This window comes from Anabrus simplex, chromosome 7 (genome assembly GCF_040414725.1).
Source record: "Anabrus simplex isolate iqAnaSimp1 chromosome 7, ASM4041472v1, whole genome shotgun sequence".
Classification (NCBI taxonomy): domain Eukaryota; kingdom Metazoa; phylum Arthropoda; class Insecta; order Orthoptera; family Tettigoniidae; genus Anabrus; species Anabrus simplex.
Window position 1 is genome coordinate 130,573,007 of NC_090271.1, and position 25,661 is coordinate 130,598,667.

At 38.7% G+C, this 25,661-nt stretch overlaps 1 protein-coding gene across 1 annotated transcript in view; it reads right to left on the minus strand.

Annotated features, from left to right (window-relative positions):
- LOC136877356 (uncharacterized) overlaps positions 1 to 25,661 on the minus strand; it is a 156,625-nt gene that overhangs the window by 49,973 nt on the left and 80,991 nt on the right. Inside the window, exons 14-15 of the mRNA XM_067151329.2 lie at positions 15,737 to 15,953; positions 2,068 to 2,290 (exon numbers count right to left, since the gene is read on the minus strand). Of these exons, the coding sequence (XP_067007430.2) occupies positions 2,068 to 2,290; positions 15,737 to 15,953 (440 nt within the window). The remainder of the gene's footprint in view (positions 1 to 2,067; positions 2,291 to 15,736; positions 15,954 to 25,661) is intronic.

Below are 25,661 nucleotides of genomic sequence, written 5' to 3' on the forward strand. Positions count from 1 at the left end.
CTTGTTCTCTTAAGTTGTGGTACTTAACAGGCTTAATTCAGGTGGTTCCGAAGCCAACAATGTGGTCATGTGAAGATCGTAAATTTGAATCAATGTTATGATTCCCAGTTCAGTGTGGAAACGTGCAGACCTGACGATGAGATTGAAAGCCAAGTTAGGTGTGATATAAATGTACATAGACAAAAGAAAGATAAGTGAAAAGAGGCAAACTCACCTAGAGCAGCGTAATGGCACAGTTGTTGAAAGGAGTTGAGCTGGGCTACTGAAGAGCGCAATAATAGAGGCCGAGTAACGGGACCTCCTGGGCCAAAGGCCAGTATGCTACCCATTTAGCCATGGAGCTGGACAGTTCCAAAATAATTACATTTTCCTCAATTTCCATAAATCTCTGTCAAGAGTATAAACCAACCTCCAGCAAGCTTTGCTGATATGAGTATCAAAAAAACACAAAGGGGAAATCAATCTCCATAAATACTTGCCCCTGCTGATAAGAAAATGTTCCACATGACTGACATTTAGTATTCTAAGGAGCGATAGATCCCTGAGGTTGTGATATCTTTATTTAAATATAAAACTGAGTTTTTATCATCAGCATCATGATCTAACACAGTTCCCAGCCACTGTCAAGGTCTATATAGAATATGGTATACAATCCTGTCCATTGTTTCCTGTCATTCAACCAACTTTGTTTTTTCCTATGCTAGAGTGGGGAGAAGCGATGACTTTTTTAAGATACATTCCAAATTTCAAGTTTTAAGGATTTAAATAGAAATAAACATATATCTTTATACATTTATAAATATTTTGAGTGTATTTTGATAGAATCTGATGTTCTTTCAAGAACAAAACATGCCATTCTATTTTAATTAAATTGTTCCATTTTCAGGTATAATTCTGTTACCATATGTTTTCTTTCTCAGGTAATTTATAAATTTATTTATTCAAACTTAATTTTGGAAGATTGAAGAACCTAGCAGTTATAAATTAACTGAGTCAAAAATGAAAGAAGATGGCCTCAGATATTTAAAAAAAATTCCACCACCTCTCTGTTGACAGTGGTGGTAGTGATTACTATTTTAAGAGGAAGTACAACTGGGCAACCATCCTCTAATAATGCTAATCATAGGAAAAAAGTGGAAGGGGTTTGATTCCTTGAAAAATGAAGGTATCAGTTAAGAAGGACACGGACTATGAAGGGCGTGGAAATGAAAGACTCCCTAGGCCTCGAAACCTAATACCATCAGGGTCAGAAAAGAGCTAACCAAGGGAGGTTGGATGGGATAGATGAAAGTGAGGATCCTTGTTCAAATAAGTGGAAGTGGGACTCAGCTAAGGGCCCCATGGTTGCCAATCCACGCTTCCAAGTTAAGATCCCCTGGAGCCCCTTTTAGTTGCCTTCAGACACCTGTCTCCTGGTCTTCCCCTTGGCTTCTTGCTGCCCACTTCTTTCCCATGTATTCTTCTGAATATTGTTGGATCCTTAATTTGTTTGACTTTCCTATACCATCTTAGTTAACTCTTCTCTATCCATTTTAGTAAGAATTCCTCTTCATTTACTTGCTTCACCTTCTCATTGCCTCTATGGCGTGATGATTAGTTATATTTGCTGCCATCCTTGGAGAGGGAGAGATTTAAGAATAGCAAGAGGCCTGGTATGTGGTTAAAATGGTACATGCAGCTCACCTTCATTGGGGCTGTACTTGAAAAGAGCTACTCCACCTAAGGAGGAGTACATAAGTTTACTTTTTGTGTTCTCATTTTCATTCTGTCTTTTCTTGTAACTTATATTCTGCTCCACAAGAATTTAATTTCAGTCACCTGCATTCTGCTGATATCTCTTCCTGTCATTACCCAAGTTTCTGATGCATTGGTTAGTATTAGGACATAAAGATTATTCACTAGGGCTTGCCAAGATGACTGCCACCCAGCTAGATAGCTGCAGATACTGGAGTGCCACAGGATCAGAACAACAACAACAGCAACAACAACAATAAAAAAGAAAAATAATAATAATAATTATCATTTTCATCATTGATGGTTACTAGTCTCATATAATAGTTTACCTACCTGTTCTCAGGAATTCCCAAACAGTAAGCAACACCACAGTTTGTTTGATCCATCCACATTGTTGGGGAATATACATCCATTCCATCTTCAATAGGGACACAGAGACAACATTGATTCTCCATTGTAAAATGGTACTGAGTGTTCATATGAAATTTTCCTTTTATCTTGTGGGTTGCTTCTTCTGGACCTGACCACCAACCAAGTAAAGTATCAGTTATACTGCCTGTAAAAAGAAAAGTTATTGTAGGTCAACATAGAAAAATATTGTAATAATGTGGAGTGTAACAAGTAGGCTATCTGTAACATAGATCAATAAATTCAGGGTTTCAAAAATGATTACCATATATGAGAGCAAGCAGATGTATCCTGCTGCTGTATTAGAATTAGACTGATTCAGGTCACAAATGAGTATACTGTGTCAGAGTTTATTTTAAATACTAGACACATCTTACAATGGAATAGGATAGCCTCCTCATGCAATGGGTTGAATATGATTTAAAGAATTATTACTCTGTGTACTTTAAGACAGTTAGGTTCAGTCACAAGTCTTATTTCTTTTAAGATATCATACTACATAATAAAGGGAGATTTTGGGAAGTCCTGCATATCTGATTTTGTTGCTATACAGAGCAAATATTATCAAAACAAAGAGAACTCACTCTCATATATTTTACTCTGACTATTGTATACAACAGGAACAGCATAAAGTAGGCTATTTTCCTATCATATAAAATCCTCATTCAATAAATGAGAGATAGTTGGCAACATTAGGGTCCTGATCTGGTACTGGCATTCTTTCTACTTGTTGGCTATTTATTCTTCTGTTCTCTTGGCTATTCCTTGGTTTTATTTTTGTTGATTTGCCTTGTTTTGCTTGGTGTAGTCAAGACTATGAAGCCTTCTCTTACACTAAAGCAAGTTTAACAAACACATGAAAGTAATACAATTTACAGTAAGTTAGAAATAATTAAGAAACTATCCTATAAAATAATTACCTAGGTACATTAATTAAATTACAATAATTAAAAAACATCCTATAAAATAATTACAACTGTACTGTTTTACGAATTTGGCTCCATAACTCATTCAGTATGGAGTTCCAGATCTGTGCTGCACCTACCATGAAGGGGTGAGTGTACCATTCGGGGGTGTGTGCAGAGATGGTCAGAATGTTCCTGCTATGAGAGCAGGTGTTTAGTTGATGAGTCTCTGAGAGCCTGGTAAACCTGAATATTAGGCACGAAGGTGCAGATGTACTTCGAGTGTTGTGAAATAGACACAGGGCATGATGTTGCCTTCTCATTTTCAGGTTTAGCCTAGATCAGATACGGAGTGGTATGTTGATGTAGTTTCTCACCGAAGATGAAATGAATCCAGGAATTTTGTGCTTTCTGTAACCTATTAGCCCCATCGATGGTATCTTTACCTTGTTGTGGTGGTGGGGCTTGTGTGGTCAAAAGATCCTGAGAGCTATGCCGGCGGTAGCTTAGCTACTGGTAGGGCCTCCCTTGCCGGACAGGTCGAAGGTGATGATCCAGACTAAAAGGGATACCCTGGTCCTCCAGGTTGGGGGTTGGGCATAGGGTTGACAACTCTATCCCATTAAAAAAATAAACTGTTGAGAAGCCGCAAAGAGTAAGAACAAACCGGACGGATAAAATTGACAAACGACCTAGGCGAGGAAATGGTTATCTACGTACCATGGGAGTCCGGAGATGGAGGACCAAGGCAATCGACAGAGAGCTTTGGAAGAAGATTGTTGCGGAGACCAAGGTTCTACAAGGACCGTAGCGTCAAGGAGTAAGTAAGTAAGTAACCTATTAGCTAACTCTGAGTTACGGTCGTTTTACACAACATCACAGTAGTTAATCATGGGTATTGTTGGAGTGTTGATAAAGTTAATTTTTGAAGCTAGAGAATAATTTTCTGTATCTTTGCGATGGATGGAGGGACCAATATACTCTTAAATAGGTATGTTTTACATGCTCTGCCCATGAGAGGCCTTCGTCAAACATAACACCAACATTTTTTTCTGTTGTCCTCAGTGCAGCTTCTGTCTCATGTAACATATTGGGTAGGTTCCCACTTCTAATGTGAGCTAGAGCCGTTTGTTTGATTTTGAGTCCATTTTATTTCCCAGTTACAAAGGGATGACAGTTCAGAATTTAGTTGTAGTATGGTCTCTGAGGCATTACATGGACCAGAGTGTTTGTAAATCTGCAGATCGTTGCATAAATATGGTAACTAGACGTGGTCAGTGCCTTGGAAATGTTGTTTGTCCAACCCTTGTCCCGTTTCCCTACGGGGTCGGGTATGAGGTGAGATGAATTTGTCGTGGCGGTTTTTTATGACCGGATGCCCTTCCTGATGTCAACCTCATCAGAGGAGTTAATGAGAGATGAAATGAATGACGTGATATATGATAGTAGGGAGAGGGTGAAACCCGGTGCCGGCACATAGCCTACTCCTGTCGAATAGCACCAAGGGGTCTGCTCAAGGCTTAACGTCCCCATCCGACGGACGAATCACCATCAACAGCGTCATATGCCCTCACTCCATATGAGCACTGCGGAGAGGTTTGGAATTTAATCCAGGCTTTTGGCACGCAATCTAGTGATTAGAAATTGTATACCACCACCTCCCCTACCCTGCCGGCCAACATTCTGATGGTGAAATTTTTTTCGACCAACGGGACTCGAACCGGCTAACCTCGGTGTTAGACCGTTTTTAGACTTCAGCGCCTTAACGATCATGGCCACCAGGCGGGCTGGTCAGTGCCTTGGAAATATTGTTAATAAAAAGCAAAATTAATAATGTGCTCAGTACAGAGCCTTGAGGAACTTCACAGGTTACCTTACTCCAGGAAGATGAAGTATTGCCCAAAATTATTCTTAGATACCTATACCTGAGGTAGGAATTGAAGCACTGCACCGTGCCATTGGCCATGTTGAGGTTTCTGAGCTTTGTACTAAGGATATTATGATCAACATTGTCAAATGCATGACTGAAATTGACTAGAGGTAAGAGTTACTTTCCTCTTATCCATGGCACTTCCAATGTCTTCTGTGAACTCAATAAGGGTTGTACAAGTACTGTTAGTTTCGGTCTAAAGCCTGACTAGAGAGAGTCTAACAAATTATGTTTAAGTAGAAATTCTAACATTTGAGCATGGATGATCCGTTCAAGACCTATGGAGGGAGCTGATAATTATGATCTTAATGGAGTGGGCAGGTCTAAATTCAACCTTGTGAGATGGGGCTACATAGATGCTGACATCATCAAGTGCAAATGCAGAAAAGAACAGACTGTAAAACACTTGCTTCAATGTCATATGTGTTCATCTTCTTGTACTTGTTCAGGCAATGCAGAATATGTTTAACAGTGCAAATTATTGGTCACAATTTGTGTAACATACCTTTGGTGTTTCAGAGTAATATTTGAATCTAAAAACTGTGTTAACCTAAGAAGAAATGTTATGTTTTGTATAAACCCCTGCTTTCACTTAGTTTTATCACAGCGAGTTGTTTATTGCTCCATGTAATTATGTAAATATTGTATATTGCGCTGTTTTTATTTCCATCATGTCTCTCTTTTGTTTTTTTATTTGTTCTTTTATTATGTTTTTTGGCACATTTTAAGCTTGTATTATGTAAATTACTTCAAACCCCCACCCCCCTTTTTCACTGAAGATAGCTCAAACGAGTCAAAACATGTTTGAATTTCATTACTCTATCTAATGATGGAATTATGTGATGTGATGTGATGTGATGAATTAGGAGGATACCGTCAATACAGAATTATTCTAATATCTAGTAATAATAATAATTTTGATGAGTTATCAGCATTCAGTAGATTGTCTGCATGTTGTATTTTAGCATTCTGACTGACTGAGTAAATTTGTTTCTTAGAATTCTACATGCTTTGAAGGACTCATATAAGCATGTTGAGCCTTTCCTTGATTTATGCACTTAACTAATGAACTCATTGATGTTCTATTTGTACCCACCATGCACTGGAGCATGCCCATCATAAACTTCTCATCTGAGAGAAATTACGTTACATTACATTACATTACATTACATTACATTACATAAACCTTTATTTTCTCCAGATCTGTACAGTTTCACAACCTAACAGATCTGTTTGGAGAAAATACAGATAAGAAATAACAATGTGATAAAATTATCAAATACAATGTTAACTAAAATGTCTACTCACTCTAAGTGTATGTCAGCGGAGCGTGGGTATTCCCTTCTGCCCTCCGTTGTGTATGACCTGCCAACTCAGCCATCTGCTCTTATTCCATCCTTGCAGTCATTCTTCTGTACATAACCATCTTTAGCTTACTCAGGCCCCCACTCTTCTTTCACTTCCTCCCATAGATAACCAACTGCTCACCACCTGACCCAATGCCTATTACGCTGAGGTAGGCAGCTGAGCACTGACCTAGGACACCCACTCTGACATACAGTCTTGTGCTCTGCTGCTGATCTGCGTACCTCACCATCTTTACTTTCTATTTACAACAACCAGAATATCAAGAAGAATAAATATATATTGCACTAACTACCTATTTCTACATCCTCCCTGTTACTTTTAAATTCCACTTCCTTTAACCTCTTTATACAACTTTTCTAACTGCATCTAAAAACCTACTTATATTCCCTGCTTTTATCCTCTCTTTCACTACTCATTCTATGATCTTCTGTTCATTACCTGGCTGTTTCATCACTTTCAATTGTTCCTCACTCATGTATTTCACTCTCTCCATTTGAGTTCCCTTGCATGCTATTAACAAGTGAAAATCTTCTCTTGTTTCGCAGCATAATATACATTTAGAATTGTCTTGCATTCTTGTCCATCCCTTAATCATATATATATACCCGTCATCCACCAAATTAGTCCTCTTCTCTCTAACCTATTCATATTTCTTACTCTTATATTAACTACTTGATTAATTCTGTTAAAGATTGTTAGGGTCGCACTTCTCCTGCAGTCAGCATCTAACTCTTGTGCTTGAACATCTTTAATCCTTCTTATGGTATTTCTCCAACACACTTCATTCCTCTTTTCCCACTCCTTCTCCCAATAGTTTCCTAAACCTAACCTCTCAATAATACTTTTAACCTTATCTATCCAGTAATTCCCATGCATGCTCTTATTTTATTGCTCGTAAGCCATCTGCAGGAGTAGGCCACCCCACCTATTTTTAATCTTCTCCAATAACTCAACACTCTCTTCATAATATTGATCTCTATGTACTCACTACACATAATTCTAGCCACTACACTTGCCGTTCAATTGGGAAGCAAAGCAAAGTCACCTCCATACAGGCCATGAAGGCCCTTGGAGGAGTGGAACGTAAAGGCTTCCACCATTGTTAACCTCGGCATGTGAAGGGGTAGAGTGGTTAGCTCTACGCCCGGCCGCCTTTGCCCCCAGGAATTAACCTGGTACTCATGTTTGGTGTAGGCTGAGTGAATCTCAGGGCCTTATGCACCTCCAGAAGTGGAAATCTTGTTTCTTAAATTTTACAACTTCCTGACGGAGATTTGAACCCACGTCCTTCCAGGCGAACCGAGCACGCATTTACTGCCTCGGCCAGGCAGCCCCTGCAATTGGGAAGTCCCATCACAATTTTACTAAATCTACTGACTATCTGATTTAGTGTAATATGTTCCTTTTCAACTCCCATACTTCTAAACCATATAATACCCTACTTAATACCACTGGTTTAAACACCATTCTCTGAATATTATAATCGATACCTGGGAATTTATTTTCCTATGTTCTTATACCTGAAAGTGCTGAAAAACCCACTCCACTTTGCTCGTTTAATTTGATCGGACCATTTACCATTCCTGCTTATACAAACACCCAAATACTTTAGTTTATCAGTCTCCTCTATTACCTCTTCATTTATCACCCATTTCTTCTTTGTCTACCTTTTCCTGCATACCATCACCTTTGTTTTATTACTATTTATTCTCAGTGACCATTTACTAGCATACTCCGATACCTCATTTATAATTTTTTGTAAACCCTCTCCTGTCAGCATCATCAATAAGACCATCTGCAAATATCAAACCTACGATTTCTAGTTCTCCTAACACAGGACAAGCCCACTTCTGCTCCCCATGCCTGCCTAATATGTTATTTATGAATATCAAAAATAGAACTGGAGATAATTTACAACCCTGTTCTAAACCTAAATTTGATTCAGTTAAACCACTTACAACCCCTTCCTCTATTCTATTGCTACAATACACTTCCTCATATATGGCTTCAGTCGTGCGTCTCATCTTCTTTGAAATTCCCACCTTACCCAATCTCTCAAGCAGCGTCCTCCTATTCACTGTATCAAAGGCCTCTTCAAAATCCACTGTTCCTATATACACGTTTCTTCCTTCCTTCCTCACATATTTATCAGTTATTGTCTTAACTATCATTACATTATCCATTGTGCTCCGTCCCTTCCTAAAACCACTCTGGTAAATCGATAGTATGGAAAACGAGAGAAATTAGTTACTCTACTTTGACATCTACTGTATTTAATTCATAAATATGTTGCCAGGGAACACTTATGGCATCAAATTTAAGTGCTTCAATATTGGTGCTCTTTAGGTCTCTAAATGACATCAATTTTGATACACCTGGAACTGAGAGATAGCCATGCTGCAAGACCTTATGGGGGCAGTTTTTTTTTTTTTTGGTAGTGGCTTTACGTTGCACTGACACAGATAGGTCTTATGGTGATGATGGGATAGGAAAGGCCTAGGAGTTGGAAGGAAGTGGCCATGGCCTGAAAATGGGAAACCATGGAAAACCATCTTCAGGGCTGCCGACAGTTGGATTCGAACCCACTACCTCCCGGATGTAAGCTCACAGCCGCGCACCCCTAACTGCACAACCAACTCGCCCAGTGGGGAGAGTTTGTGATCATTAAATCAATTTCCACTATCCTAAGAATAAATCAAAATTAATATCATTTGGAGACCTAAAGGGCGCCAATATTGAAGCACTTAAATTTTATGCCATAAGTGTTCCCTGGCAACATATTTATGAATTAAATACAGTAGACAACAAAGTGGAGTAACTAATTTTGAGTGAAATGGGTAGCTTCCATGGGTAGAATACGTAAGTTTAATGACTGAAGCATGTCACAAATTAGTTGAGTCTCCCTGATATTCGGAAGAAGATTGAAATTGAAGTCGCACATTATAATGACATGTTTGTACTCACTTACCGGTATGTGATCGTTGATAAGGTTTTCTACTTTAGCAAGGAAAGGTTCCTTAGGTGGGTTTCAATTTCTAGAAAGATGCATGCTGGACCAGGGTCTACATGGTTATCAGAAGTAGCAAAAATAATTCTGCTTATCATTTCTAACGTAAGCTGTTCATGAAACCCTGTAGTTTCTGAACAGTCTATACCAGGCAGGTCTACCAAACTATCTGGAAGTGTAGACTTTAACCAAGATTCACTGATGAGAAGATGATGAGCATTTACTGCAGACAGGATGTTACGTATTCACTGTGGTGACATATGAGAGATTGAGAATAAAATTAATGTGAGGAACATGAAAGGCTCTAGGTTATAAGGACAAAGCTTGTTGGAGTGAGGAGACTGTAGAACTATTTAGGGATTCTTACTCAATATGATCTGTAATGAAAGTTAGAAGGTGAGAGGTGGTTTCAAAAACATGAGAAGGGTCTGCATCAGTACTTCTAACATGGGAAATTTGATGTCTGCTTATAATTCAGTACTGAATACTTGTTCATTAATAATCATAATAATAATAATAATAATAATAATAATAATAATTGATGGTCTATAGGCTAATAGAACCATTAACAAATATAACCATAACAAATAGAATAATATAGTGAGCTGATTCAGGGTAGTTCAAATGTTCTGCCACTGCAGAGTGCTAGTTTTGTCAATAGGCGATTGCTGAATGTAAACATATGAATGTCATATGGTATAAAATCTTTTAAATTATTGATTGAAATTTAGTGAGTGTTTCTTCAAGAATGATTTTCTTATTTGTTGTACTCCAGTGTTTACTAGCTTATTTATGAACATCTGACAGAGTTTCATTTAAGAAGTGTTTATGATGAAAATATAAACCATTTTTGTGATTGCGACTGGCACCAGAGATATTTGCCAGTGAATATTTTACAATGAGTTGTTATTTTATTTGGTAATACTGCTTCCTTTGTCTTCTCATTTATAAAATAACTTACTTTTGGTTTTTTTTGAGCTGCATACTTATTAACAGGTGTGCAAAAATAGCTGCAACACAAGTAACAGTTTACAGCATAACATAAAAGTGAAGTTGTTTGTTAGGCAAGTGCTCTGTTATTGACTACGCATTTTATAACAAGGAGATATGTCTGACATAAATTAAATCATTCTTCCAAAACATAGGAAACAGTCATCTCATTCATGTAATAATATAACTTGCTTTAATTCATGCAGACTTTACTGTTCTTGAATAAATTAAATCTTACAACAAATGAATTTCATTTTTGTTCCGTATCAGTTTACAATTAAAGATCAAGAAATTTCTACAAGAGAACTTCGTTCAAATATACACCCACCTCTCCAATAATGTGTCCAACTATTCAGTTATAATAAATTGCCAAGTCAATTTTATTTTACTTTAATTAACTTTAAATTAAATCTTAAATCGTTAATAGTGGAATGGTGACATTTCAGAAAATGCTCATTTACAAAATCCAGGTCACAAATAAAACTTAAAGGCAAATTTTGGCATGGGATAGCTTTCATCCAATTGCAAATAAAACCTTGTCATTTGGTGGTGAGAATAAATGCTGTTTACAGTAAAATTACAGTCGTTACCTGACTTGAGACCTGCGAAGGCATTTGCTGACGCTTATTTTAATTGTGTATTCCTCACAAGTCTCTGTATGCTTAAAAACAATCCAGATTAAGAAAACATGAAGGAATATCATGCACATAATAATCTCAGCAATAACACCAGCCTGCAAAGATTTTCCGGCAAAAGTAATTGTATGTGATATATGTTATATGTTACATTTAGTGTCCTTATGTAAAAAATAATACCAGTGTTTTCGTATCATGAGCAGATTTGTCACAAGTCCGTTCCATGTTTATGCCAATAGAGCTTCATTGTTGTAAATGAGGTTTGGATTGGTTGTACGGAATGCAGGTATGGACATGTCTGAGAGAAAATATTTTACGTGCTCTGTTTAGAGGGGAGTAGGTAATCATACAGGAACACTGGAAGAACAATTAGAACAGTTGCAGTTCGCACATGTGCAATGTCAGACAAGGTCAAAACGCCAAGATCGTGTTTCTCCATAGTCTGAGAGGAGAATCTGAGAATGTGTGTCACGCCTTTGTCTATAAGTTACAACGTGCACTTGAAGTCGATTGAGTGAATAAGTGAGTTAGTTTGTGTTAAAATGGCAAGTGGCAGTGATGCTCAGAAGCAAAAATGTGTGAACAATCCCAACTCTTTCAGTTATATATGTGGGCAGTATAGAATTTATAAAATTATAAATTTATAAAAAGCCTGTACTTGGCATATTTTAACATGAAGACAGGTGATCAGGACAAGAAATTTACACCCCATATTGTGTGTAAAAAAAAATGTGTGTAGATAACCTGCAGCAAAGGTACAATGGGTTGTTACCGTCAATGACATTCGGAATCCCAATGGCTTGGTGGGAACAAAGAAATCATTTTGACGAATGTTAAAAAAAAAGAAGAAGCACATTGTGCATCCCTGCCTTCCTTCTGCCAAGACCTTCGTACCACATGGACCAGATATTCCTGTCCCAAAACCACCAATACAGTTACCAGAGAGTGTGTCTTCGTCATCTTCAAGTGCGGAGGATGGTGATGATGATGATACCTTTTTACCGGATGTTGAGGAAAAAAACTCCATGTCTTTATAATCAGTGTGACTTAAATGATTTGGTGCATGACCTAGCCTCTCTAAAGAAAAGAGTGAACTTTTAGGATCAAGATTAAAAGAGAGAAATTTTTCACCTCCTGGGACAAATTCATATTGTTACTGAGATCAGGAGGAAGAATTTCAGCAGTTTTTTGTTCATGAAGACGAACTTGTGTTTTGCTGTGATATCCCTGGCTTGATTCATTGTCTTGGAACTATTTACTATTTACTATTTATTGATACCAGTAAAACAAGTCTCAAAGGTGTTCTTCTGGACAATGGAAATAAACTTGTTTCAGTGCGAGTCACCCATTCAACATCTCTTCATGAAAACTATTACAGTTTATCTATGGTGTTACAGAAACTGAACTACAATGAACACAGATGGTTACTGTGCTGTGATTTAAAAGTGAGCAGTATCATATTAGGGCAGCAAAGAAGCTATACAAAGTTCCCCTGTTTTCTGTGTGAGTGTGACTCTCGGGACAGGGATCGTCACTGATTAGTGTCTGAGTGGCCCAAGAGGAAACAATTTGTGTCTGGAGAAAAAAAAAGAAACATTGTAAATCATCCATTAATTCATCTTCAAAGCATGTTACTGCCCCCTTTACATATTAAATTGGGAATTATGAAGCAGTACGTGAAGAGTTTGGATAGAGGCAGTTCCTGCTTTTGGTACCTCTGTCAGAAATTTCCAGGATTGTTGGATGCCAAAATTTAGGAAGATGTTTTTGATGGCCCCCAAATTTGGAAGCTTATGAAGGATCCAACATTCAGTACGATGATGAAGGAAACACAGCTTTAGACATGGGAATCATTCAAGGATGTTTGTAGCAAATTCCTGGGTGAGGTTAAAGATGTCAACTACTAACATATTGTGGAAACCATGCTGTACAACTTCCAGAAATTAGGTTGTTGCATGAGCTTAAAATTACATTTCCTGCACAGTCATCTAAATGATTTTCCTGCAAATTTAGGAGCATTCAGCAAGGAACATAGCGAGCAGTTCCATCAAGATATAAAAGAAATGGGACAAAGGTATCAGAGGCGATACGACATCTCCATGATTTCAGATTACTGTTGGTGTCTAGTGCGAGATAACACTACTAAGGAACATAAACAAAAATCAACACAGCGTTCATTCACATCAAAGTGCAGCAAACAGTAGTGTTCTTGTAGTGAGATTCATACATTCTAGCAATGAACATGTTACTTTTTTGTATATTTGTTGCAATTTGATCATGTCCCATTAGAATTACATATATTCTCTATTATGGTGTTTTCTATCGAAATTACAACAATATGTCAAATTTGGATTTCAAATAGAAAAAAAAAAAAAAAAAAAAAAAAAACTGTATATGATAGGCAAAAACGGTTTCCATATTTGAAATCAGCACACCTAAATTCAGGTAAATCACCTCTTCAACCTTTCGCCAGAGAGATTTTTTCTTTTTTTTTTCGCAGACCAGTGTAATTAAAAATTAACTGCCCTGTTAAGTACAGTGCCATGAATAACATGCCAAGTTTCAACTGGTAGTGACTGTTTGTGGCAGAGAACGTCCAAGGCCTACACTTAAACATGTGATTGAGATGGGTCGTCACATTTGATATTCTATTTATTATGCTAGAATTATGCTTAAAACAAATAGCCAGCTACTACGAGGGTAATCCCAAAAATAAGATCTCCTATTTTTTTATAAATACAGAACTCTGTTCATGTGGCTGTTGGTCACAATATTGTGAAGAGTGTTTCCCGCGCTTGCAAGTAAACATGCACATGCCACACTGAGGCACTCAGTCTTGGCTTGGCAGCTGTTGAGAATGGAGCTCCCGTTCGATGTCACCACCAAGTGCAAAGTGCGCGCATTCATTCGACTTTTGAACGCTAAAGGTTCTGAACCGATTGAAATCCATCACTAATTGATGGTAGTGTGTGGTGATTCGTGCATGCATGTCAAAAATGTTCTTAAGTGGTGTAGAGAGTTTGCAGCTGGTCAGACTAAAATTCATGATGAACGAACAAAGGAGCAGGAGACCGTCAATTTCCGTTGAGACAGTTGTGAAGGTTGAGCAAATCATGCGTGAAGATCGACGGATTACTCTGGATGATCTTTGTACTTTGGTTCCTCAGGTTTCCCAAAGTGCCGCTCACAACTTCCTGAACAGCATGGCAGCGAGCTGGTATGGGCGTACAAAAACTGTCACAGCATCTAAAAAAATGCATTGACCAAAATGGTGATTATGTAGAAAAATAGCCAAATGTTCAAGCTGTAAAATGATGTAAAACATTGTAGAAATAAACAGGTCTATGTATTTATAAAAATAGGAGACCTTATTTTTGGGATTACCTTTGTACTAGTTTAGTAAACCATCAACCCTACATGGGCGGAAGCGCTTTATATCTGTAGGCAGACAAAAAATACGGCAAATTAAAACTCGTCCGGAATTATGGAACACTAGCAATAAGCATTCACATGTCCATAATATTAATTACTTACCTTGAATATTGGATGTACTCCATCGCAGAAGTTCATACGATATTATCGAATTTTTTTCACGGCAGCATGTTAACGCAAAAAATGTGCAAGAGTCATTTCACAAATAAGTTATTATGCCAATCAAAGCCCCTATATCAGATAGTGTTGGAGATGACCAGTCTTTGATTATACATCTTCTAGTTGGAGGTGTTGGCTGTTATTTCCATTTGTTTTCCTGATGAATTACTGTTTCCCGGTTAATTATGTCAAAATTTCGTTATCAAAAAATAGTGAAAAGTGCTCTGTAGGCTTGGTTGCCATGTCAGTGTATGAATTTAAAATTGGTCCTTATTTAAGATTATGTATCAGAATGATATTTATAGGTCATGTGTACAAATCACTCACATCAGTCCTTTCATCAGATGTTTTGTTCTTTGTGTCACTTGTATCACTCTTGCACTGAGAAGACTCACTATTTGAATTTCCGTCTTCAGACACTTCAAATGAAAAATCACTTTCATCTACATCCATAGAGTCCAAAACTGAAGCAATCTATTGCTTACTGAATCTCTTCTTACTAACCATGTTGTAAAATAGCTATATAAGTCGCAAAAAGCTGGCTTCAAAACTCGTGATGCATGCTTGACTGAACACGATAGTCTCTCACAGCTTGTAAAAAGCTAGCTGGGAGATAATGCAATTCTAATTGAGGATTCCCCCTTTCAGCCAAACCTATAAGTGTTGTTTACTGCCATCTGTTGAGTTTTTTGAATACTACGCCTGCCAGTGATGCTGGATTTCTGACCATTTAATATATTAAATTCCACTCATGGGCAACCTTGTTATGGGATTTAAAAAAAATAATATTAAATTCCACCCTCTAAGAGTTAAGTGAGAGTTACCACGGCTAAGAAATAACTTTTAGAAAATAACCATAGCTCATATTAGAGAGTATAAATTGTGAAATTGGTGATGATAATACTGATAATATTACAACCAGTGCAACTTTTTTGTCAACTTATACTGAAAATGGGCAAAGAAGGTCCCACTTTGATCCAAAATTCCATCATGGTGTAAAAAGAGAGATTTTAGGAAAAACAAAACCAAACTAAATATTTTAAATTTTTTAAAATGAGATTTGCCAGAACATAGCTGAACAGACAAAAGATACCCATCAACAATGAGTGCAAATGTTAATCTATAAGTGGTTATCACTACATGAACATGTTCTAAAGATTCTTCTTACCTGTTGATAAAGCATCCACAGATTCAGGTTTCACTTCTACATTAAAACGTGACTGGTCACCAGACTCGATAGCATCAGAAATTGTGATAACTGGCCGTTTTCTATCTACTATATTTACTTTTACTATTGCTGCTGCAGCTCTTGCTATCTCCTGAGTCTCAGCAACTATCAACCCCACTGGCTGGCCAGCATGCAAGATTTTACCAGAACTGAAGATCTGAAATAGAGACATCTCTTACTTACATATACAATAACCGGGCGAGTTGGCCATGCGCGTAGAGGCGCGCGGCTGTGAGCTTGCATCCGGGAGATAGTAGGTTCGAATCCCACTATCGGCAGCCCTGAAAATGGTTTTCCGTGGTTTCCCATTTTCACACCAGGCAAATGCTGGGGCTGTACCTTAATTAAGGCCACGGCCGCTTCCTTCCAACTCCTAGGCCTTTCCTATCCCATCGTTGCCATAAGACCTATCTGTGTTGGCGTGACGTAAAGCCCCTAGCAAAAAAATAAATAAATAGCATATACAATATTATATACTAACCTGAAAAAATGAAACAAATTCATAGTTGGGCATTGTGATCTTTTGTATTTATGCAGCATGAAATGTGATAATTTGTCAAAAGGTCTTGTTTTATGGAGAATTTTACATCTGTTTCTTAAAGAAATTGCACATACAGTACTTTGAGGGAAAAACTGAGATGGATTTTGTGAAGGATATTTACTTGATATTTATTTATTTATTTATTTATTTATTTATCATATGACAGAATAAAAACCCTTAATCATACAAAGAAATGGTTCAGAAATACACAGAGCATATACGTACAGATACTCCATATATTTTATCCCCAAAAGTGGAAACTTGTGAGAAGTAGATTTTGCAGATTCTTGCTAGTTACTTTACGTTGCACCGACACAGATAGGTCTTATGGCGACGATGGGACGGAAGCGGCCGTGGCCTTAATTAATGTAACTGCCTGATGTGAAAATGGGAAACCACAGAAAACCATCTTCAGGGCTGCTGACAGTTGGGTTTGAACCTACTATCTCCCGAATGGTTTTTCCTTTTTTTTTTTTTTCAGATTCTTATGCTATTGTTTCTCAAACTGCAACTTCTTGAATGTTAAAAACTTTTACATTACAAATTATTAATTATTCTAAAAACTGATATTTCAAAGCTCGTATACACTACAAACTTCCAAATATTGGTTCTATCTAAAAACTGCTCGTAACAAAAGTTGTAGCAAACTTTAAAATATGTAGTAAAGTAAAAAGCAAATTAAATATTAAACATAAAGACATAAAAATAAGCACATGTCAGCTTTAAAGAAATACATCTGGAATCTTTATACACTTCGATATAACAGTAACAATGAATTGTATTGTAAGCAGTATTATTTGAGCTGACAGTGAAGTGGTGGCTTGGAATGACATTAGAAGATGAATAAGCTTGAATGGAGTATTTTTTTACAATAAGATCAGATATGAAGATAAAGTTGGAAAAGTTGGGATTTAAAATGAGAAATTGGGGTAAATACTCATCCTCATTTATAAGAAGAGGATTTAGGTACTGTAGTAAAGGGAGATGTTCAATAGATTTCCAACTTCTTTGAAATCATTTAATAGGAAAACAATTGACAGGGCTGCCACCTAGGTGATAGCCCTAAATGCAGATCAGTGGTAATTGACTGATCATCATCATCATCATCATCATCATCATCATCATCAACAGCTCTTATTATTGGAACTTATGCCAGTCTTTGGATTTCAGGGCTTAAATTGAACTTTGGTTTCATTGTATGTATATACTGATTTATTTTTATAATTTAGTAAAACCAATATAATATGATAAATATACCATACAGGAATCTTTAGTTAGGCTAAAACCAAACCAAACCCCATGGCACTACAGCCCTTGAAGGGCCTTGGCCTACCAAGCGACCGCTGCTCAGCCCGAAGGCCTGCAGATTACGAGGTGTCGTGTGGTCAGCACGACGAATCCTCTCGGTCGTTATTCTTGGCTTTCTAGACCGGGGCCGCTATCTCACCGTCAGATAGCTCCTCAATTCTAATCACGTAGGCTGAGTGGACCTCGAACCAGCCCTCAGGTCCAGGTAAAAATCCCTGACCTGGCCGGGAATCGAACCCGGGGCCTCCGGGTGAGAGGCAGGCACGCTACCCCTACACCACGGGGCCGGCACCTTTAGTTAGGCTACCAACATAAAATCATACAAATTTAAGAAGATGCATGTTATTTATTCTGCAAGATCATTGTTCCACACATGGTGAAGGAAACATGTTCACACACAGTAGAGGCTAAGTAAAATTTCCCCACGAAGAAATGAAATGAAACGGAGTATGGCTTTTAGTGCCAGGATGTGTCCGAGGACTTCCGCTCGCCAGGTGCAGATCTTTTGATTTGACGTCTGTAGGCGATCTGCACGTCGTGATGAGGATGAAATGATGATGAAGATGACACATACACCCAGTCCCCGTGCCAGAGGAATTAACCAATTATGGTCAAAATTCCCGACCCTGCCGGGAATCAAACCTGGGACCCCTGTGACCAAAGGCCAGCACACTAACCATTTAGCCATGGAGCTGGACTCTCCATGATCATTTATTTGAAGAAGAGGATTATTCAGATGAAGATCGCAAGATGCCTCAAATGTTGCTTGCAATAGCATCACACAGGAATATTACTAGGCAAATTTACTCATCGTATTGTACTTGACACTATCACCTAATCAGAATAATAACAATAATAATGTTATTTGCTTTGCGACCCACTAACTACTTTTACGGTTTTCGGAGATGCCCAGGTGCCGGAATTTTGTCCCGCAGGAGTTCTTTTACGTGCTAGTAAATCTACCGACATGAAGCTGACATATTTGAACACCTTCAAATACCACCGGACTGAGCCTGGATTGAACCTGCCAAGTTGGGGTCAGAAGGCCAGCGCCTCAACAGTCTGAGCCACTCAACCCGGCACCTAATCAGATATGTAACCAACAACTTCTCAGGGCAATATTACAGCTCCTTGTTAGTTTCATGGGATAAAAATGATATTGCAATACATACTAGAAGACAACATCCTTTGGAGTAAAGACTTAGTGTCAGGAATTCTCACTAGGAAAGAATAAATCCTAGAATATCTTCAGCACTCACATTAATTCCTACTGTTAATCATTTCACTGTAAAATCAATCAATGTTGTTTAGAAATAATTTCAGGATTTCACTTCCTACAAGTATATTCTTTGAAGCTCAAAGAAGTCAGAAGGTAAGTTGCTCACAAACAAAGGAATGGGGCTCGATAAAGCTTATGTGTCCATTAGTTTGTAGTTCCACTGATTGATGGCACACAGGTGCTCACAAGTCATTGAAAAGTCATAATGGTGCTATAACAGTTGTGAAATTTCTTCATATACTGTAAACTGGTTAAAGAAACAGTCACTGAGGTTATATATCCTCAAATTAAAAAAAGAAAAGAAATGCTGCAGTGTTTTATATTTATATAAGTCAGATTAAACCACCCATGACCCACAATTAAATTCCATCAAAGTATGATCTGCCTATTTCTGCATACTTCTGTCACTTATCAAATTTAAAAGTAAAGATTAAACCGTCAAGCGGGGAGCTCTGTCCACACCGGCTCACTCCCAGGTGGGGAGCGATTTCGCTGATTGAAGAAAATAATTTAGTTACTTGCTTAAAAACAATCTTAGACTAAAATGAACTACAGAAGGGCACTAAGAGAAACATTTACTTGAATATAGTGTATTTTACTGTTGAAAAATTCTATTATTTTAATTTTTCAATGCTTTGTGCAAGAATGTACTAAGTGCTTTCACACTGTGATACTGAGCTTGTTTCTTCCTAATAGCAAACTTCTGGTTTTCCTTTATTCAGTAACTCATACCTAAATATTTTATGCAGTTTACTAACAATCTCTGCCTGAAAATTTTTTTTTGTACATGTAATTTGTTGATTTGCAAAACTTACATGTACTTAAAGGATTTATAATGGAATAAATTATAATACAAAATTTTCTGTCATTTTGGTTAGCACTCATGTAGGACCCAGTTTATATACCTACAATTCATAAGTGACACACACGGACTATATTACACTACACTACAGGTAGTATTTACAGTCTTCACAGAGTTATGTCTTTTACAGCTGTTTGTCATGATACACACGGAAGCAGATCATGTTACATACCCTGTCCTGGCTTCGCATAATTTGTGTGATTCCATTCCGAAATGCAGTCATTTTCTTGGTAGGCAAACTTTCCACCCTAGCCACAATTTCCATAACAAGAGATTCTCATCAACTGACACTTTGTCATCAGGGGTATAAGCTTCCGAATATTTGCTACCAGGTGGTCAAATACTGGCTTTATCTTGTATATTTTGGGAGGAAATTGTCCATTATACACCTCATTGTCAGAGAAATGTAAAACACTGTGGACAAAAAATCTAATAATAATAATAATATTGGCTTTATGTTCCAGGGGTCAGAAGGCCGGCCAGCACCTCAACCATCTGAGCCACTCAGCCCGGCAAGGGAAAAATCTCTCCTGTGTTACTAGCTCATAGACAATAGTCGTAGTCAACAAGCGATTGCGAGAAATATAATGTCCTAATTAGGTCCCTGTACAATCCTCTGTGACAACAGTATGCCCATAAGAAGCTTTATTTGTCCAGACCTGGTTTTGATCTCGATGCCTTCGTTTCATCTTACTAAACTGGATTTTATGTGCTGATTTTCTGATGGGTATCTTTTGTCTGTTCAGCTATGTTCTGGCAAATCTCATTTAAAAAAATTTAAAATATTTAGCTTGGTTTTGTTTTTCCTAAAATCTCTCCTTTTACACCATGATGGAATTTTGGATCAAAGTGGGACCTTCTTTGCCCATTTTCAGTATAAGTTGACAAAAAAGTTGCACTGGTTGTAATATTATCAGTATTATCATCACCATTGTGGCTGTCCTGATTGCTACTTGAACTGGAATCGAACACGTGTTGCTTCTTTTGCAACTGCTCAACATTCGCATCAGCTGGGTCCGAACCCTGTACATTTAAGCCTACAGTATTGGTCCAGATAAATTTCTGTCACTTACGAATTCCCTTTCAGCAGAACTTACTTCACTAAGATCTCTATCCTCCCCACTAAATTCCAACATTTCGTTTATCATGACCCTTAAATCACCTTCCTCTAATGGTGGGGACCGATAATTTCTTTTTGATATTTTACCAGAAAAAATGTAAGAAAAAAGAATCGAATAGAACCCAGGTCTCTGCAATTTGGAAGAAAATCATGAATTGTGCCTGTATTACTGAACACATGCATGCGATAATCAATGTTGTGTAACTCGCGGTAAACACACACTCCATGATGATATAGATGTTGATTCCCATAGGGAATCTGAAATATTTGTTCCGAATGAGTAAATTTATAATACCAATATCAATGGCATTATAAATTTTCCAGCTAACTCATTCCTGGTTGCCGGCGTTTCGTCCCCGTGTGCTAGGCTGGGCTCATCAGGTAGTACCTAGCACACCTACCAAGACGCTGGCTAGTGCATACCGTGGAGGCCACTGCGTAGGCTAATTGTAGCCACTGGCAGTGCCAATGCACTATGAGAGACTTTGTCTCATTATCAAAAACTGATGCCTGCTTGGCCATCAGATGACATAGATGTTGATTCCAGGAATGAGTTAGCTGGAAAATTTATAATGTCCAATAACAGACCATTGATATTGGTATCATAAATTTACTCATTCGGAACAAATATTTCAGATTCCCTATGGGAATCAACATCTATATCATCTGATGGCCAAGCAGGCATCAATTTTTGATAATGAGACAAAGTCTCTCATAGTGCGTTGGCACTGCCAGTGACTTCAATTAGCCTACGCAGTGGCCTCCACGGCATCCCTCATACACTGTTACTGTCCACGCTTTTTTTGGCTGGGTGGCGCCCTTCTCATCGCATTCTCAGTCGGCCCAAGAATAATCAAACGGGCAGACGCCTCGTTGGCTGTCGCCTTCCCTCATCATGGCGGCCTGTTCTTTCCTCATTAAGAACGTGGACACTGCTCATTCTCCCTCTGACATTCGCAAGTACCTTGCTAGTGATACTGTTGGCATCAGACTGGTCCTCCGCCTTCAAGATGCATCGTCTGGTCAACCTTCTCCAGATGTGGTGGCCTTCCTGGATACCGAGCGGGAAGCACGGCATCTTCTATCATTTGGCGACATCTTCCTCTTCCATAAACAACATATAGTTACTCCCACCCCGGACCATATTTTACACCAACTGGCCTCCGATCCTAATTTCCCTATCAAAGTCACGTCCCCTTATGCTGCTTCGTCTACTACTCCTATTACCTCCTCTGTCTCTCCATCCTTGTTCTCCGTTACTACTCTTATCGCCACTCTTACTACCACTATTCCTGCCATCGACACTACTTCTACCCATATTACACAGACACTTGCTCCCTCCTCTCTTACATATAGTCATCCCTCTCCTATCATGTCCACAACCACTACCCCCCTCTCTATGACCCTACCGAGGCCCCAGCTGCCCCCTGTCCCTCTCATGGATGTTGCTGTCGGCACAGAAGGCTTTTCAACACCAGCTCATCAACAGTTTCCAACACCAAGTTGCGTCATCCGTGGGATTGACCCTGCTGTCACCGATCAGGAACTCCTGCAAGAACTACAACTAGTGGGCGTCACCGTCCGATGGGTCTTCCGGATCTTCAACACCGATGGTCCGACCTACATGGTTCGCCTCCGACTCTTCTCTTTCGCTGAAGTAGATCGTCTCATCACCAACAGCGTCCAATTTCGGGGGTGCACCCATCGTGTGGAGCACTCTCGCTCCCCACCGCGGTCGGCTCGTCTCTCTCGTCCTCTCCCCTCTCCTCCTCCACCACCCACCTCGCCACCCACCCACCCACCCATTGCCACCTGTTAATCTTCCCGTCTTACAACCGAATTTCTTTCATTCGCCGCTCTCTACTTTCGAAATTCTTCGCTTACTTGCTACATCCATAACGAATATCACCACTACCCTCTACTATATTATTTTACAACAATATCCGATCCCTCCTACCACCTTTATGCCGAACCCATCCCACGTACCAGCATACTCTATGTAACCTGTTCTATCTTCCTCTCTTAGATATCCTCTGTTTTTCTTGTCATCCTTCTATGCTCCAAACGCTCATTTGGTTATTACTCAATATTTGTAAACACTTTCAGCTCTTTATTATGCATGTATCATTTGACTTTTTTCGATATTGTGCGCCCGAGATACACCAGTCTCCTTTCTAAATAAATACACATGGCCCCAGCGGGGGTGGCCCTTGCGGGTGTGGTGCGGTTCTGCCCTGGGGGTTCCTTTGCGGGTCGTGGTTCCCCTGCGCCAGACCTCTTACACACTATTTTTACGTATGTACTACACATACTATCCCTACTATACGTTTTTATATAACATTCTAAATCAATCGGCCGAAGAGCTCCTTTGTTGAGCTGGTGGCCCGCCCCTCCTCTCCTGAGGAGTGAGAATGAACCAAGCATGTGATGATGATGATGATGATGATGCCTCCACGGTATGCACTAGCCAGCGTCTTGGTAGGTGTGCTAGGTACCAACTGGTGAGCCCACCCTAGCACACGGGGGCGAAACGCTAGCAACCAGGAATGAGTTAGCTGGAAAATTTATAATGTCCAATAATGGACCATTGATATTGGTATTAAACACACACTCCAGTCGTGAAGGAAGAACTCAAGACTGGGGATAATAAGTCAGGTCACAGTTTTAATGTGTCATCAGAGAAGTCTGTACAGTATCATAATCTTGAGAAATCCCTTCTACAGCAATATTATTGCATCCAAGGGATGATTAGGTGATGAGCTAAAGCTTCAGCACGAGGCTATTAGGCTTTAGGTCGATCTTGCCCAGATGTAAGTTGCGTTCTTTATGATGCAACTCGTGGATGACACATTGGTATTGCGAGAACATAGTCGAAAAAAATTCACATCAGAGGGCAGACCCATCCCGAATATGCTCTTGAAAATGAAATTAACCTCAGCAGGAAGTCAACTGAGAAGAAAAATATAATTAGAATCTACAGATATATCGGCGTTCCCTGCTGTGCAAACGACTTGTAGCTGCAGATATCACCGCATCACCCACCAAATGGGTTAAGGATGTGTGAGGGTTCTTCTTCATAAAGTTTCCTTTCTATGAATCTACTTTTAAGAGAGGGAGGTTTCCTCCAATTCCTTATTTTGAATATGACATTAATCTCCCTTATATTATGAATACTAGCAGAAGACAACCCGCTTCACTGGGTCTTTTTTGTACATCTGTGCGATTTTCTCTTTGTAATATAGAGGATGTTGGGGTACATAAATAACTTACATACTAAGTAATTTCATCAAACTACATTTCTATATACTATATTTGATGTCTTTTTGTCTGGCACATTCAAAAACAGATTTTCTGCTTGTCTGACACATGAGGAAGCAACGTAGAGCTGACCATGTGTGAAACAGGAATCTCTCAAATGAAATGTTTGACTCTGAGCTTTATTACTGGTCATACTTTAAGCTAAACTCACTGGAAATTGTAATGTTTTGAAACAAAATGACAAATCATTTGAGATCAATGGAATTCTTGATATGAAAACCGGTTTTCCCTTATCTTTGCCGGATTACTGCCTCATTGGCTGTTTCACGCATAATCATGTGCCATTACATAATTTTGGCATGTCCAAGATTTCATAATAGCATAACTTGTGATCCATTTATTTAGCTGCAATATATGCGAAGGCATACCAGGCGGATTTAATGAATTTAAAAATGAAGTTGGAAAGTTCACACTTTCATCTTGATCCATCATTGTGTCAATCACTTTATATATATTGTTTCTTCCCCCGGAATCATATTCTGTGCCTGGCTCCATGGCTAAATGGTTAGCACACTGGTCTTTGGTCACAGGGGGCCGGGTTCAATTCCCAGCAGGGTCGGGAATTTTAACCATCATTGGTTAATTTCGCTGGCACTGGGGTTGGGTGTATGTGTTGTCCTCATCATAATTTCATCCTCATCACGACACGCAGGTCGCCTATGGGCGTCAAATCAAAAGACCTGCACCTGGTGAGCCGAACATGTCTCTGGACACTCCTGGCACTAAAAGCCATATGCCATTTCATTTATCATATTCTGTAGCTTCTCATTTATTTGTTGCACAATATTATGCTTTGTAGCTAAAATAGCTCGCTAATACATCCATTCTTTATTCAGGTAGTTTCTTTCTAGAAATGGATACACTTTTTATAAGTTGTTCTTCCATTTCTACCATGTTGCATAAATATTTTCTAAAAATAAATTTACCAGAGTGCAGATCCAAGGAATGGGTACTATTTTCAATTTTTAAACTACAGTAATTTTGGCAAATGCTTGTGCTCCTGAATCTCCTGTTATTACTGCACACATATTTTCATTAGCGACAACTTTTCAGTGTGATTCCAGAACATGAATCGCTTTAAACGTACATTTATTTAATCCACCGTTGTTGATTTTGGAATTACTGGCAATGTCTGCAGAAAATCTACTGATAGTAGTAGTAGTATTCCTTCCGTTAGTCTTCTGTTCTCCCAAAGATCCTGTAATGTTTTATCTAGTGCTTTGAATGGTTTTCTATGTGACATTGTACTGTACCTTTGTCCAATATAATGATTATGCATTGCATTGAAAGCAGATCATGTGCCGAAGATCTTGTAATTTCACAGAGTGGATACTCTTCTTCGGCTACATTCAATAGTCATTTTAAAGTAGAATGCACCGCTTTTCCATCTTCCAATAATGTGGCCGCAATTTCAGATGATGCTACCCAATCTACCGT